The sequence below is a fragment of the Pogoniulus pusillus genome, chromosome 34 (genome assembly GCF_015220805.1).
Source record: "Pogoniulus pusillus isolate bPogPus1 chromosome 34, bPogPus1.pri, whole genome shotgun sequence".
NCBI lineage: Eukaryota > Metazoa > Chordata > Aves > Piciformes > Lybiidae > Pogoniulus > Pogoniulus pusillus.
The window spans coordinates 623,965-641,128 of NC_087297.1; the positions used below are offsets into that span (position 1 = coordinate 623,965).

Genomic DNA, 17,164 nt, shown 5'->3' on the forward strand with positions numbered 1-17,164 from the left:
CCAACATGAAATACTGAAGCTAAAAAATGTCATTTCACTTCCTGGTGATGCTCCGCTTCCTTTGTGCTTGCACTACTCAAAGCGTTTCTGTAGTATCAAAACCTACTCTCAGTACTCACACAGAGTAAGGCTAACAGGACCAGATACATGTAGTACAGCTGGCACAAAAAGAACATGGGGACAGGGTTTGCTTGCAGCCAGCAATGGCTGCTAGGTTGCCCCTCACTGCAGTTTCTCGGTCTCACCAGTCCTCCAGCACACTTCCAGCCTGATTTGCTTCCCAAGTCTCTAGTCGTGTGCAGTCCACAGATAAGGGTTCCTCTAACAACACCACAGTTAAAGACACATTTTCAAGAACTTAAAAGTAACAACCTCTATAAACCACAAACCACTGCGCACTGCCTGCTCACCTTGGTCCCTGCTGTGAGAGAAATGCAGAACTAAGGGAAAATACTGGGCCAGAGCTTTCTGCTTGCTTTGGAAGAGTGGCAGTTCAGAAACACAGACTGGCCTGGGTGGGAAGGGACATGTAGAAGTCATCCAGTTCAACCTCACTGCAGTCACCAAGGACATCATCAACTTCAGCAGGCTGCTCAGAGCCCTGTCCAGTGTGAGCCTGAGCACTCCCAGACACAGGGCACCCACCCCACCCCTCAGGACAACCTGGGCCAGTGTCTCACCACCCTCAGTGCAAAGAAATCTATCTACCCTACATTTCCCCTCATTCCATGTCCTGTCACAACAGGCCCTGATAGAAGTCTGTCCCCAGATTTCTTAGCAGCCTCTTTAAGTAATGAAAGGCCACCAGAAGGTATCCACGGAGCTTTCTCTTCTCCAGGCTGCACAGTGCCAGCTCTCCCCGCCTGACCTGGCAGCACAGGCACCCAGCCCTCTGATCAACTTCCAGCCCTTCTCCAGACCTGCTCTCCAGCAGGCTCATGTCCAAAATACTCCGGACGAGGTCTCAGCAGCAGCCTTAGTGTTGCCTGGCAGACAAAGACCTGAGGCTGCTGGCCAAGAGTTGGCTGAATGTAAGCCAGGGTGTGCCCAGCTGGCCGAGAAGGGCACCAGCATCCTGGCCTGGATCAGCAACGGCGTGGCCAGCAGCAGCAGGGCAGGGATCGTGGCTGAGGCCGCGCCTTGAGTGCGGGGTTCAGTTTTGGGCAGTTGGGGAGGTTGCACTTGGCTCTTAGGAGAAAATTCTTCCCCAAAGGCTTTTTCTCCCCTGAAGCAAAGAAACCGGCCCGGCCCGGGGGCGCAGAGGGCTCCGGCGGGCGCAGCCCCAGGCCCTTGTGCCCCGCAGCCACAGCGCCGCCTACAGCGCACAGACGCCGGCAGCGGCCCGGCCCCGCCGCCCGCACACGCCCGCACCTCACCCACCCACACGCACACACTGCGCCCATCCGCCGGCCGCAACAGCGCCTCACAGGGCAACACAGCTGCGCCAACAGCGCTGTGCCCAGCAGCACCGGCACCGACATTTGCTCCCTCCACTCAGCTCTGCTCACGCCATGCTTTGAGCACTGCGGTCAGTTCTGGGACCCTCACTGCAAGAAGGCCACTGAGGGGCTGCAGCAGGTCCAGAGAAGGGCAACCAAGCTGGGGAAGGGTCTGAAGGCAATGGCCTAAAATCGTGCCGAGGGATGGTTACATTGCAGAGGAAGGATTTCTTTGCTGCAAGAGTGTTCAGGGTGCCCAGGTGAACAGGCTGCCCAGGGAGGTGGTGCAGTCCCCACCCCTGGAGGTGTTCCAGAAACATGTGGCCATGGCCCTTGGGGACAGGGTTTAATGGCCACGGTGGTGGTAGTGTTACGTGAATAGTTGGACTTGATCTTAAAGGTCTTTTCCAACCAAAACAATTCCACGCTTCTGTAAGTTCGTGCAGAGGACACTCAGAGCTCTCCCCTTGTCCACTGACACAGTACATCACAGAAGGCCACTAGGCAGGTGAGGGACTTGGCTCTTGCTGAAGCCATGCTGGCTGTCCTGAATCATTCCCTGTTCTCTGTATGCCTTAGCAGAGCATCCAGGAGGATCTGTACCATGACCCTGCCAGGCACAGAGGTGAGGCTGTCAGGTCGGTAGTTCCCAGGACTTCCCATGGAAGATTTATTCAAGGACTTCCATCATTTGTCATCAATGCCAAAACACAGAGGAAAATAACCACCACCCTCTCCTCTCCTGCCTGCTTTCCCACATATGCCTCAAACTCAATTTATGCCCCAGCAGGTGAATTCCAGCTCCACACACCACATACCTTCCTCCTGCTTCTTGATTTTTTCACTGATCTCTGAATTTTCCTTTGTTATTAAATCAACATCTTTGGTTAACGTGTTATTAGTTTCTTCCAGCTGGATGAAAACAAACACATTTTAGATAAAGGACTTGCTAGAAACTAAAAAAAAACAAATTTTAAATACTTTGACATCTCTAACAGCCATTTCCTTGGAATGTCCACAGATTATTGACAGAAACACCTCTTTCCCTTTCAAACGTTTTCCCTTTTAATGATACTTTTCTTCTAAGCACTCTTGATTTACCAGGAGGCTCAAACCCCACCCATCCCAGAAAGCATTCCTTTTTGTTTACAATGATCTCTGACAGTGACCACCCTGTAGCACACAATTAAAAACTCAGCTTAAGCCAAATTAGGTTGTCAGTTATTGAATGTGGCCATCTCAATTTGACTTGGTTTTAGTTTTAATCAATTCAAAGTTAATTTGAAGAAGTAATGCCTGGAGACGTCTTCCTTTGGAGGGCCCACAGGCCTGATTCCCTGACTCCAGACAGACAAGCAGGTGACAGATGATGCAAGACAAGAGCAGACTCAGGGCATCTGCTGCTAAACAATTGCCATAGATAATGAAAACCAGGTATAAACCAGATAAAAAAGAGTCTAAGTCAAAGCACCCTGAAGGAAACATGGACCTAGGTTTGGGAAAACCAGAGCAAAGGACAGCAAGCCCAAGACACTGATGGTGCTGGCTGCTGCCGGCAGCTCACACTGCCAGCCACTTAGGAACATCTTAAACAGCAGCCAGAAGTACAGCCCTGAGGAAGAGCTTTGTCTGAAGCCTGCAGAACGATTGTGCAGGTATCCAACAGACAGGCTGGCAAGAAGTTATTCCTCTGGTATAACAGGGAGAGTCCTCTTACTGCTTCTGAGGACTGGGTGGCACTCTGGAGATGCCAAGCTTAGAAAACACCTGTAGCAAACACTGATCCTGCTGCCTTTGAGAGGTGTGGCAGCCAGGAAGCTGTGAGCAACTGATCCAAGCTCAGCTGCAGCCAGAGAGCCACCGAAGCTTGTAGAAAAGCAGCAGAGCTGGAGCTAAATGTTACAAACAATAACCATCGATTAACTATGCCACAGGACACAGAAGGTATATGTCAGGAGATATATAGCTTTCACATGTGTATCTATCGTGTATACATATCTTAGACAGATGGAGCTATATAGGCATAGAGAGAGCTATACAGATAGATCTATAGAGATATATACACACTCATATAAAAGATACTATCCACCTGCCAAGAGCTACACTTATTATAAAATACCTTCCAAACTTACAGTTTGGGCTCTGGATTTGGTCTGTTTTTTTTATTAACCACTTCACCTGTGGGAAAAGCCTCCAGACCTCAAAGCAATTTTTGTTCAATTCTAAGTCGTTTCCAGTAAGAGTCCCCACGACACAGCTCCACAAAGTGAGAGGATTTCAAAAGCACATTGGGCAATGAAAGGTAGCAATTATAAAAGGCTTAATAATGGAATCACAGGCATTTACTTGATGTTCTTTCTAGATTCATCTCAGATTCAACAACTCTCCATTTCTGTGGCAGTTCACATGATGAAATTTCATCATTTAAGGCTCCAGCTGAGTCCCAAACTTAACCGGTTATCAGTTACGATCACAAGACTAACAAACTAAAACCCATAAATGCCTGTTCCCAGCTGTAAAATACAGGTGGGTACTGGCTACAGCAGAATAATTTACCCTTCTTATGATGCTGTCTTTATCAGTCATTTCTTGTCTGTGTCTTGATGATGCTTTTTTGCTTTCCTGGCTCAGTTCAAAGTACTGCTCCTCAAGGAGGGCTCGTGCCAGCCGTTCAGACTCTGCTTTGGTTTCAGCTAAATCCAGCTGGGTTGTGAGTGCTTCCCTGTGAAAAGGACATGAAGATTTTGTTCTCCTGTGTGAAACATTCCAAACCTTCAGAAGGCCAGCAACCCCACGTTACACCACTCAGCTAACTGGCACCATCTTAACCTCAGTTTTCTGAAGAAGCTTACAAAACTGGGCTCTATACACCTGTGTCTTTTGATGGCCCACACAAGCTGCAGCAGCTTTCTGTAATTCAGTTATAATTTCAATCATCCAGGAAACCAACCCTGAGGAAACCAGGTGTCAAACTCTCCTGCCTTTAAGGAATAAAACATGAAATTCAATTGCATGTACAGTGTGATCCATCAAGAGACACTTAACCCTATCAGTATTAGCTGCCTCTCCAGATGAGACTACTACTCATGAAGAAGCATGCTCCAGACTGAACATCAAAGATGGCCTGAAGTGTCTGAAAGCAGAAAGGTGGCTGCTCTATGCCTGTGCAACCTTTACAGCAAGGCTTGCCAGTGAAGCAGGGGACATTAATTCAGGTGCAGTATCTCACTGATGTACATACAAACTCCAAGCAGCTCAGCACACAAACCAAACTTGCTCTTGCTTGGAGCATGGGCGAAGCTCCTACACAAAGCACAGTGGCCTGTCCACCACACACAAAGCAGACGCAGCCAGCAATGTGACACAGCCCCAGAGCATGCTGAGTCGGCAGTGGCAATGCACTGCTGCAGTGTGGGCTCATGGCAGATGCCCTTCCTGCACTGCAGAACAGAGATGTATGCAATGGAATGGGTACTGCCACAGAAGCCACTGGTGTGTTCCAACTGTAGTAGATACCGTCCTGTACCATGAAAGGTAACTGCTGGAGCATACTCAGTTTGTCACAAGTCCCAGAGTTGTGTCCAAGTGAAAAGCTTTTATGATGAACATAAGATTGGGAAGAAGAGTGAGGGAACAGAATAGAAGGTATCTATCAAAACAAGTGAGAAAAGAGAAAAAAGAAAACAAAACAAGAATAATAAGAAAGGAAGATTCTCCTACCTTCTTCCCATTCTTTTTTTTCTCTAAGATGGATGCTACTCCTGAACAGCTTTGCACAGACAGGTATTTTCCTCCTACATCGTATTTCTTAGCCCACCAAAATGGGCCACAAATACTGCAGGTAACCTTCTCTCTTTAGACTGTGTTGCGATATGGTGCTCAGCCACAAGAAGGGACCCAGACTCCAAAAGAGAGAGTCTCCTTCTTCCAGATAAATACATATTACATAAATTAATGCATTTTAAAAGCAAGTCAACATAGGCAACATCCTATGTCTTTGCCACCTTACAAGGTATAATGGGACAGTTTTCAGGGCCTTCTTTTTCTGAAGGAAAGAACTTAAATCTGATTCAAAGTCCTCATGAGTGAGACCATACTACACAGGAAAGCTTATGGCTATCTGAGAAACACCATGAGCATACTTCTCATTTTGCAGTTCCTGCATTTTTCGTTGCATTTCTTTATTCTTTTCATCAATTTCCTCTTTCAGTTCCTTAACCTGAGTCTTGTAAAGTGTCTGTAAAAGAGAAAAGCATAAAAAAAAAATTACTCAAATTACATAGAGAAATTCCTCACTGTTTTGGCACTGGTTGGCTTGAATCTGTCAAACTCCAAACACACACCAGCACTGTCCTCACTGGAGTTTCCAGGATGCTCCTTTCCAGTCTTGCTTGTGCAGAGAACTGATGTGACCAGGTGTGCTAGTTTGAAGCAGGGTAGAATGTTTTGGTGCAAAGAACTAGATCATAGGCTGTGAAAGGAAAACAATGGTGATGTCTTGCTGAAGAAGAAAGTAAACATTAGATAACACTCTCACCATTTTGTGGCACTCTGCCTTGAGCTTTTGACTGAGCTGCAGCTCCCTAACCTCACCTTCCACTCACCTTTGCTTCTTAACTTCTTGGCTGAAGCTCTATTCTTCCTTGGGACTGGGGTAAGGTTGAGAGGGGCAGGGGGAAGGTGCAGGGGTGGTTGAGAGCCCCTCCTGGGGACTCAGGTTTCTGGGAGGGGAGTTGTGTTTCTGTGTTACTTTTACCTTGCCTATTTCTGTCTATAACTGTATAGACTGTAAATATCTGCTTGTACATTGTGCTAGCTGTAAATATAAGCTTCATTTATATTCCCAGAGCTGGCTGAGACTAGTTGGGTATTTCTAAAGTGGGAGGGGGTGGGGTACACCCAAACCATCACACCAGGTTAGCTGCCTGGTGTTCTGCATAGTTGTATGAACAGTTTCTAACAAAAGGGAAGGCAGGCACTAAATACAGCTGAGCAGGTCTGTTGGAGACCACAGGACAAAACTGCATCCTCTTGGAGCGTCACAGTCTCACAGTGTTAGTCAAGCAAGCCTAAAGCCACCCAAAGTCTCCACCTCCTGCACCCTCTTTGGAGCCATGTACCTGTTCTCTAGGGCTGTAAGGTTTCTGTGCATGAGATGGCTCTGTCATAATTCCTGGTTCCTCAGAGGGCCTATTTACATGAATAAATTCTGTTCTTAATTACTATCCTGTTATTAACACCACTACTCCTTCTGAAAGAAAAATCTGATCTTCTGCTAAATACTGAGGGTCAGCCATGAATGGCTCATTTCACATGCTAGTGAAAAAGAGAAAAATGAGAACAAGCCACAGTGCCCCAAATCTTCTCGCCAGCAGTGTGCTGTGCAGCACTGCACAGATCTCTCTCACCTCAGGGAATTACAATCATGTGTAGTTTATAAACAACATTTTTCAATTGCCCCTGCAAGGAAGACTCAAGTTCAAAGAGTACTTCATAAAATCCTAGCCTGGCTCGGGCTGGAAAGGAACTCAGAGACCACCTACTCCAAACCCCTGCCAAAGGCAGGGACATCTCCTAACAAGATTTGGCTGCCCAAGGCCTCATCCAACCTCACCTTCAAGACTTGAGTACTGTGTTCAGTTCTGGGCCTCCCAGTTCAGGAGGGACATTGAGATGCTTGAGTGTGTCCAGAGAAGGGCAACAAGGCTGGTGAGAGGCCTCGAGCACAAGCCCTACGAGGAGAGGCTGAGGGAGCTGGGATTGGTTAGTCTGGAGAAGAGGAGGCTCAGGGGTGACCTTATTGCTGTCTACAACTACCTGAGGGGTGGTTGTGGCCAGGAGGAGGTTGCTCTCTTCTCTCAGGTGGCCAGCACCAGAACAAGAGGACACAGCCTCAGGCTGCGCCAGGGGAGATTTAGGCTGGAGGTGAGGAGAAAGTTCTTCCCTGAGAGAGTCATTGGACACTGGAATGGGCTGCCCGGGGAGGTGGTGGAGTCGCCGTCCCTGGAGCTGTTCAAGGCAGGACTGGACGTGGCACTTGGTGCCATGGTCTGGCCTTGAGCTCTGTGCTAAAGGGTTGGACTTGATGATCTATGATCTTCCAACCTTGGTGATACTGTGATACCTCCACGGAGGAGGCAGCCACAGCCTCCCTGGGCAACTTGTTCCAGAGTCTCACCACCCTCATACTGAAGAACTTCTTCCTCAACTCCAGTCTAACCCTGCCCTGCCTCAGCTCCAAACCCCTTGTGATGTCTAAGCACCCTCAGGAAAAGTCTGCAGCCTTCAGGTACTGGCAGGCAGCTCTAAGGCCCCCCCCCAGGAGTCTTCTCTGCTCCAGGCTGAACATCCCAACTGTTCCATGAAGATACTCATGGCAGAGATGTTCCACCCTTGGATCATCTTCGTGGCCTCCTCTGGGCTCAGACTGCTTCCCGAAGTGAAGCTGTCCATATTCACAATGTGTCTGAAGTTCAGGGGTTACAGAGCACATTGTGCTACTGTTGCTTTTCACAGAAACTAAAGACATCATCCCACATCTAGGAAACACAGATTTTTGGCTCGCTGGGGCACAAATAAGGCTCAAATAAGGGAAGCTGGTGCAGAGAAAGTACATTGTCGGGATGAGGAATACATGTGGAATGCTACTGGGTCTATGGTTCTTACATGTACTTATGGCAATCAGTAGCATGAAGCATATTCCAGCAAGTGTGGAGCATGTTCCAGTATGCATGGAGATTTTGAACTCTCTACAGAGATTACAATTACAGTGGAAAAATAACTCTGCTGTGGGGACACAGACCTGATGGAGAGGTTCCAGAGGAGGCCATGAAAATGATCGGAAGATTGAAGCAGCTCTGCTGTGGGGACAGGCTGAGGGAGCCAGAGGTGTTCAGTCTGGAGAAAAGAAGGCTCTAGGGAGACCTAATAGCAGCCTGCCAGTGTCTGAAGGAGCTACAAGAAGCTTGCAGAGGGACTGCAGGGACAGGATGAGGGACAATGGCTTCAAAGTAAAGTAGAGCAGATTGAGATTGGATGTGAGAAACAAGTTCTGCAGCAGGAGGATAGTAGAACATTGCAACAGGTTGCCCAGGGAGGTGGTTGGGGCCCATCCCTGGAGATATTCAAGGTGAAGCTCAAGAGGGCTGTGGGCAACCTGATCTAGTGGAGGATGTCCCTGCTGAGTGCAGGAGGTTGGAGTGGATGAGCTTTGGAGGTCCCTTCCAGCCCAAACCATTCTGTGATTCTATGATCCTACAATTCCAGCTCCACCCTTCCCATGAACTGCTGCTGGGCAGCTGATGACTGATGCCTGCTGTCTCAGCTGAGCACTGCTCGTGTTGTGAAGGAAAACACAGCCCTGGTCTTGGTGTCAGCCCTTTGAGACACTGTGAAACCATTCTGTGATTCAATGATTCTTTTCCAACCTCAAGACAGAACTCCTGAAATGACAGCTCCAGGTAAGAGCTACTCAATGCAATACAGCAGATTTGACAAGTTACTCCAAAACTACAGAGCAGAGTATCTAATATTCTCCTTTTTTTTTTCTCATTGTATCACAAGCAGGATTTTGTGCATTGTGGATTTATGTCAGATTGTTATTTACACTTTAAACAACGTGACTCTTGAGTGTTTGGTAATTCTGTGTCACAATTCTCTGCAAAGCTTACCGAGAAGTACTGCTCAGCTTCGAGCTGATCCTGGAGCTCACGCATCTGCCCTTCATTGCCTCTGTACTGTCTTGGAAGAAGTGGAAAAAGGAAAAGGTGTAAAAATCCAGCTCCCAGCAGCTAACAAAGGCAGCTTGTTTCTGACCAGAGCAGCATCCACCTTAGATCTTACATTTGCCTGCACATTGTCTCTCCAATACCAACAGTTTGCTATAGCCTAACTATCATCATTACATTCTGGATTCTACCCTGACCATTACTTCAGCAACAGAATTGCATTTTTTTTCTACCCCGATGATGACTTCAGTACAGAGTTCAGAAGAGAAGAGGATTTATTTTAAAAGAGTTAATGGAGAAATGCTGTCAGCTGAGGGAAGAGAAGACCAAAGCCAAATTAATGAAAAATGTCTTCAGCCAGCTTGTGAAATGTTAAGAACCAGGTTGTTAAAGCAGAAACCCCCCAAAGCTATTGACTCCTGTGTAGTAAAACCAAAAGCAGCAGACAATTTAAGAAGCAGCATAACAAAAATCCACCCATAAAGAAGTAACTTGATTAAAAGTGGTGTGTGTGTATACCTATGTATGCCTTGACAAAGAATGAGGAGCTGAGAACTGCTCTGCATTGTATCTCATAATGAAACTACTGCAGCCCTGAAGGCTCCATGCAGAAATCAAACATGCAGCTAGAAGTACTCCTTTAGTTTAGGCAAAGCTGCCAGTGCCCCAGGGACAGACAAAGCACCACACCTCTGAGTGATGTTTTCCATTTTACTTCGGATTTCTACTTACTTAGCAAGTTGAGCCAACTCAAATTCCAGCAATCTCTTTGCTTCCAGCAGTGTGTTGATTTCCTGTTTCAGCTGCTTCTCAGAACTCTTCAAGTTATCTGCTTCAAAAGCCTGTGCCTTCAGTTCACTCTGCGCCATGATCCGCTTGCTCGTCTCTTGCTCCAGCTGAAGGGTCAGGTTCTTTACCTACAGGGGAAGTGCTCCAGTTCAGAGGTGTCTGCTGAACAACCAACTGCAGCTGCCTGCAAGTGCTTCATACATGGATTATTTGATGTCAAACACCACTGCCTAGGTGGTAAAGCTCCAAACACCTTGGTGCAGCAACCCTGCAGAGAGCTGCTTCACACACAGAATGCACTGCTGCAACGCTGTGGGAGGATAAAGCTCCCCTATACCCAGCTGCTCTGAAAGCACCAAACCTGTTCTGTCTTAGCTGAAAGGCAACAATGGAAGAAACCCAAACTGGCTGCTAAAAGGTACTAAAAGTGCTCTGTGGATTTTAGATGATAAAAAATTCTCACACTAATAGAAACTACAGCCTAGCAGCCAGATAAAAAATGCATTTACACAGGGCACAACTCCCTGACAGAGGTGCCATAAGCTGCCCCCAGACTGACCCCCTGACAGAGGTACCATAACCTCCACCCCCAGACTCCCTAAGAAAGGTGCCACGACCTCCACTGCCCAGGTGAGGTCACCACTGTTACTCTCAGTTCCTCAGTCACATCCAGTATTCCAATTGCATTTCTAGACAAAATGCTCTTCTGAGGAGCGCAGACTCAGACCTGCAAAGCACCCAGACCAGTCAGGCTCATTGGCAAGTTTCCCCTTTCAAAATAGGAAGCAAAAAATTGCTTTATACTGAACTGAGGCACCCAAGAGCTAATAAAATGCAAAACTTACCTAACCCTCAGAAATTAGCCAAGCCCAGTGTAAGGGGATTTCATTTTCCATTTCTCTGAAAACTGCCAGCAGTGAACATTGTACTTACTTCATCTTCCAGTCTCTCCTTCTGCTCAAGAAGGTGCTCCAGTTTCTGCTGGGATTGCTTCAGGTCAAAGTCCAGCATGGAGCACTGCTTTTCAGCTTGAACTATTTGATTTTCTGCCTTTTCTCTTGCTGCTCTTTCTTCCTTGACTTTTTTTTCCATTTCTAAACAATATTATGTATAGAAAAGTAAAACCAACAAAAATTACTCTGTAGCACCTGCAAGAATGTTTTCATAAGCACAGCTGTAAATATCCTCATCTTTTTCAGACCTTTTTGGGCAGCTGTTTCAGGTCTTCAGCTAATAACTGGACTGATCACTGAGTAAAAACTTCCTGGCCTTATTACAAGGATCTCTAAAATAGAGATGCAATTCGAATCTGCATTTAAAGCACTGGAACATTATCAGGACAAATAAACAGTGAAATACAAAGAGCAGCTTCTTGAAGCAATCATTATGAAATAAAGGCAAAGCCTGATTGCCCTGAGTGGACTGCAGAGTGAAAGCAAAGAGATGCTGCCACTCACTCTAGCTTTTGGAGAAGTCACAAGCCACATATTTAGGTGCCAAGTACCTCATGAAGAATCACAGAGCACATCTGGTTGGAAGAGACCTCCAGGCTCTTCCAGTCCAAGCCTCCACCCAGCACTGCAGGGTCACATCAAACCATGTCCCTAAGCACAGCTCCACAGGCTGCTGGAGCACCCCCAGGGATGGGGACTGCAGCACTGCCCTGGGCAGCTTGTGCCAATGGCTGAGAACCTTCCAGGGCAGAAATATCTCCTGAGCTCCAGCCTGAGCCTCCCCTGGGGCAGCTTGGAACCATTTCCTCTGCTCCTCTCCCTTGCCCCCAAGCAGCAGAGGCTGCCCCCTCCTCACTACAACCTCCCTGCAGGGAGCTGCAGAGAGCAATGAGCTCTGCACTCAGCCTCCTCCTCTGCACCTGTACACCCCCAGCTCCCTCAGCCCCTCCTCATCCCCAGCTGCTCCAGGCCCTTCTCCAGCCTCACTGCCCTGCTCTGGACAGGCTGCAGCCCCTCAGTGTCCTTCCTGCAGTGAGGGGCCCAGAGCTGAGCACAGCACTCGAGCTGTGGCCTCTGGGATGATCTCCTCCTGTCCCTGCTGCCCACCTTGCTTCTGATCCAAGCCAGGATGCCACTGGCCTGCTTGGCCACCTGGGCACTGCTGGCTCATGTTCAGTGACTGCCAACCAACACCCCCAGGTACTCTCCAAATTGCAGCTTCCCAACCACACATAGTCAAGTCTGTAGCTCACCACAGGGTTGTTGTAACCTGTGAAGAACCTGTCACTTGGCCTTGTTGAGCTACATCCAATGAGCCTTGGCCCATGGCTCTCACTTTTCCTGATCCCCCTGTAAAGCTTCCCTGCCCTCTAGCAGATGGGCACAGCCACCCAGCTTGGTGCCACCTGCAGACTTACTGAGGGTGCCTCAATGCCTGCAGCCGGACCATTAATGCAGACAGTAAAGAGGACAGGGCCACAAAACTTGACATATTCAGTGAAAGTATCAAGACATCTTTCATGCATGGATCTGTACCCATTAGGCTGGCACAGCACCAGTGCATCTCTGCTTTTACTGACACCGGATGAGTGCTCCAATGAATGAATGCTACCTTGATGCTGCATTCTTTTACCGCTGTCTAGCATTAGCCACAACTCCAAGACTCGACAGCATTTTAGGAACCAAGGAAGGCTGAGACTTGCAACTGCAGGAAGATATTCAAAGCATTGCCAAAAAGATGCCTATGGCATCAGCAGCAAGGCAGAAAAGCTAACTGAAAGCCTGTGGCTGTTCTGTTCTCTGGGTGTGCCTTTTCTTTGCACAACAATTAACCACTCGTGTGAATGCTCAGTTAGTGCTTTAACAAACCCCAGTCACAATACCCTTTAATTAGGTATTTACCTGAAACTTGCAAGACACTTACCACACATTGCAACTGATCTGGCCTCCTCTAGTGACTGATGTTTGTCTGTTAACCGAGCTCTGGTCACTTTGTGTTCGTTCATTTCCTGCTCCAGCCGGTCTTGTAACGATTTCAGTTTGTAGTTCAGGTCTATCTCTAAATTATTCTTTTCCTAAAGATAAGGAAAAAAGTTATCAGATGTCTTACTTGTATAACATCTGAGGGAATTGCACTTCCCTTCTTCTTGAGTCTCCACTTTTTGTTACATAGAAATTACCAATGTTGCCTTCCATGCTTGGTAAAGAATGGCAGCAGCCAGAAACTGTACTCAGTGCTCTGCAAGAAGCTTCACTCTCTTTTTACAGTGGTCTACAAAAATCAAAGGATTATGGAAACTTCTCAGTGTAAGTAATTAGTAGCTACCTAAATTGGAAGCACACAACTAATCCGCTGACAACACCAGAGCACGGTGGAATCTGAGTTCCTGTCTCTGGATGCAGTTCCGCGTTGCTGTTGGGCTCACCAGCCAGGTGAACTCACCAAACAAGCCCAGAACAGCTTGGAGAGGCAGGGCCTTGCCTTTGGGTGGGTGCTTCACACCACATCCAGTGAGAATGGGAGCTGCTTGCACCCCTCACAGCGAACCACCCCTGGTTTATTTGGACAGACCACAACAGCACAACTGTTACTTGACCTCCACAGACAGAGCTAGCTACGGAATAAAAGGGGTGCAGGCTTTCCTTTTACTCTCTTCACTTGTTTCTCCATTTCGGGGCAGGGATCAAAGCTGCTACCATTCTTTAGGAAGGAAAAAATGTGAAATTGTTCACATGTAAAAAGGTCTCACACTGGTCCAGCCAAATTAATGTCCAGTAAAAGCAGAAATCAAAGTGTCAGGGTTTAAAAAAGCTCAGCTCACAGAAGAGTCTCTGCCGTGCTAGTTAGGCAGGCAGAACAAAAGGGATTTGCTACTGTCAGAAAGTTTGGATCCTTGAATCTGTGACAGTGGAGGAGAAACAGGGATTTTCTGCCCAAAGCTACATGTAAGAAGTATCTGAGCTCTTGTGAGACCCAGCACCCTGGCAAGGCTGAAATGAGCAGGGCTAACACAGGAGTGGCTCAGAGCAATGAACACTGAAAACACAGTCAAAAGCTGGCAAAGATCAGCCTCAGCATTGTTTTACCTTACCTTTTCAGAGTGATTCAGCAAATCCTGTGCTTGTTTTCTTTCTGCTTCCACCCTTTCCAGGCTGTTTTTAATGTTTTTCACTTCCTCTTGTAGAGCTGTGATCCGAACTGCCGGGAGAAGTTCATTGCCAGTCAGTGTCAGTTACTCAACTTAGACCAATTGGCTTTTCGACCAGTTCTGATTTCTGGGCCCCTCAAATATTGACAGCTTCATGACTTTCAGGCAGGCAATGTAAAGGAGACTGATCTTTTCAGCCAGTCCTTGTGCATGACATATCAACAAAAAGCAGTCACTTGCAGACCTTGCTGCCTCCCTTCCCTCCCTTCCCATAGCTACGATGCAAAGGTTCTTCCTCTCATCCCAGTTATGCTGTGCTCTGCAGCAAGCACCTGTTCTGTTGGTAACTCCACTAACACAGAGCTAAGGCTCCAGAGAAGGCCACTCAGAAATGGATCCAGTGCTACATGGACTCACCTCTGACTGGTGCTCTGTCACAGAGAGAAGAACTATTTCCTGTGCCCCACCGCAGGTACCTCAAGACCCTGTCTGGCTTCAGAAGTTTATACTAAATGCCAAGTAGAATCACGGAGTGGCTTGAGTTGAAAGGGACATTTAAAGGTCATCCAGTTCCAACCCCCCTGCCACAGGCAGGGACACTTTCCACTAGATCAGGTTGCTCAAAGCTCCATTCAACGTGGCTTTGGACACATCCAGGGATGGGGTATCAACAGCTTCTCTGGGCAACCTATTCCAGGGTCTCACCATCTTCACTGTAAAAAATGTCTTCATTCTATCTACTATAAATCTACTCCCTTCCAAATTAAAACCATTATCCCATGTTCTGTCACTACAGGCCCTGGTAAATGGTCTGTCTTGTAAGCCCCTTTTTAGTATTGAAGTGCCACCAAAAGGTCTTCTCAAAGCCTTGGCAGTAGTGTGTATACACACATGCACACTTGTGCATGCAGGCAGTAAGATAAGATGAGAACTATCTATTTCCAGACTGAACAATGTGCATTAGTTCCTTTATTTCCATTCCTCTTACTTTAAAATACAGTATCCCAAATAATACCTAGCCAATCAAATCCATCTGCCTACAGTGCAGCCCACTTCATTCTTAAGCATAAAGAGACATCCTGGCAAGGCATAAGAAACTGAGAAAAAGATGAAGTCTTCCTACATCTGATATTTCCTCATTTGTCTTAAACAGGGTTTTAAAACAGCTGCAGTGAGCACCTGAATTACCTGAACATATTTGGGCATCAATCAGAAAGGCCTCTTAAAGCCTAGACCCCTTTGCTGCAGGCTGCTGAGCTGAATGTGGTAAGGAAAGCACAGTGTCACTAAGACACACTGCTCAGTCTGCCCAGACACACTGCTCTGTCTGCTGTACAAGCCCATCATCTTTTCAGGTTTCTGTACCACTAGATTCAGCTCTCAATCTGGGCAGCCCCAGAGCAGCATTTCACACTGATTCTGACACTCTCATCCCCAGGCGCTGCTCAGACATCATCAGCAGGCAAGATCCAACCTTGTGAAACTGTCCTATTAAGCCCCCTGGGTTTGCAGCTCCCCTTCCTCCCTCTATGCACCCATGCTTTATTCAATCAAGCAGAGCTACCAGAGCTCTTTTGGTAAAGCAGCACTGTACAAGACTTACCCTGCAGCTCTCCAATCATTTCCGATCCATGGCTCTTGTCCCTCCGTTCTGACTCTAAAGCTGCTTGCAGCTGGTAATAATCTTTCTCCACCTGCAGTTTTATGCTTTCTAGAACTCTGCACCTTTCCTGCAGTTCTCTGTTGAGTGATTCTACCTGACTCAACGACTTGCTCATTTCTGTGTTACCCTTCCTCAGTCTTGCTGCTGTATCCGATTCTGTCCTCAGCAAATCGTTGGCTTCTTCTAGCTGTTTAAAATAAAACAGACAAGATTCTCAAGGATAAAAAACAGTGAGACCAGTTTTGCTCTGTCTGAATCAGAGAATGACAGAACCACAGAACTGTAGAATGGTTGGAAGGGACCTCTGAAGGTTATGCAGTCCAACCCCACCTGGAGTCAGCAGGGACATCCTCAACTAGATCCGGTTGCCCAGAGCCCTGTTGAGTCTCCCCATTTCCAGGGATGGGACTCAACCACCTCCCTGGGCAACCTGTGAGGTTGTTCCCCATTACTTTTCAAATCTAAGAAATCATGAAGGTAAAGAAGAGAAACACCACACCTGTTTCTGCAGCTGTGCTATCTTCTCATTTGTAACCTGCGAATGCTGACTGATCTTTTTCAGGTCTTCCATCTGATCTTTCAATGTGGACACTAAAGAGAAATGACATCATTCACAGATCAGATCTTAAAAAATCCTTACTTTGGATTTGTTCTCACACAAAGATGCTCAGAACAGGTCTTTTGCTGGCTTTTTGCTTCTCCTCTACATTTTAGGTCAAAGCCCAAGCTTGCAGAACACTACCACAAACCACTGAAGACAGAGTTTGAAAACAAGGCCAATAATGGTGTGTTTCTATAAAATCAAACTCAACATTTGTGCCCATTATTTGAAAAGATCCCTCTAAGCACAGCACCTGAGGTACTACAGCAGTAACTGATTGCCCAGAACACCTCATCTGCTGGATCAGTGCCAGGGCTGCCCACTTGGTGTACCTTCGTTTTCCACGTTCCGCCTCTTCTCGTTCTCTTGCTCCATCTTCCTTTGGTACTCGTTTATCTTATGCTGCAGCACCATCTTTTCCTTCTCCATCTGAGACACTGTTGACTCCAAGCTCTTTCTTTGGTTTCCCTACAGTTAAAAGCATTTTAAGGAGTGATTCACAGATCGATAGAATACCAGGTTGGAAGGCACCTCAAGCATCATCCAGTCCAACCTTTCAGGGTAAGAAGAGAGCTTAAATGAACTGGTCCAGCACCCTGAGCCAGTGTCCCTGAAACTAATTAATCAAGGAAACTGAGGCCTTCCAGGGTACTGGTAGATAGTAGCTGAACATGAGCCAGCAGTGTGCCCAGGTGGCCAAGACAGCCAATGGCATCCTGGCCCATATCAGAAATAGTGTGGCTAGCATGATGAGGGAGGTTATTCTGCACCTCGAGTGCTGTGCCCAGCTCTAGGGTCTTCAATTCAAGAGAAATATTGAGGTGCTGGAAGGTGTCAAGAGAA

At 47.2% G+C, this 17,164-nt stretch overlaps 1 protein-coding gene across 6 annotated transcripts in view; it reads right to left on the reverse strand.

Annotated features, from left to right (window-relative positions):
- Window positions 1-17,164, reverse strand: part of ROCK1 (Rho associated coiled-coil containing protein kinase 1) — a 101,468-nt gene that overhangs the window by 22,682 nt on the left and 61,622 nt on the right. For all 6 annotated transcript variants that reach the window (XR_010308366.1, XR_010308367.1, XM_064170690.1 and 3 more), the window contains 11 exons: window positions 16,654-16,789; window positions 16,220-16,311; window positions 15,661-15,907; window positions 14,001-14,107; window positions 12,833-12,983; window positions 10,889-11,049; window positions 9,899-10,083; window positions 9,110-9,179; window positions 5,582-5,676; window positions 3,996-4,161; window positions 2,258-2,351 (listed from right to left, as the gene is read on the reverse strand). Coding sequence is in view for 4 of the 6 variants with exons in the window: in XM_064170690.1 (XP_064026760.1) it covers window positions 2,258-2,351; window positions 3,996-4,161; window positions 5,582-5,676; window positions 9,110-9,179; window positions 9,899-10,083; window positions 10,889-11,049; window positions 12,833-12,983; window positions 14,001-14,107; window positions 15,661-15,907; window positions 16,220-16,311; window positions 16,654-16,789 (1,504 nt within the window). In the remaining 2 variants the exon portion in view is untranslated. The remainder of the gene's footprint in view (window positions 1-2,257; window positions 2,352-3,995; window positions 4,162-5,581; window positions 5,677-9,109; window positions 9,180-9,898; window positions 10,084-10,888; window positions 11,050-12,832; window positions 12,984-14,000; window positions 14,108-15,660; window positions 15,908-16,219; window positions 16,312-16,653; window positions 16,790-17,164) is intronic.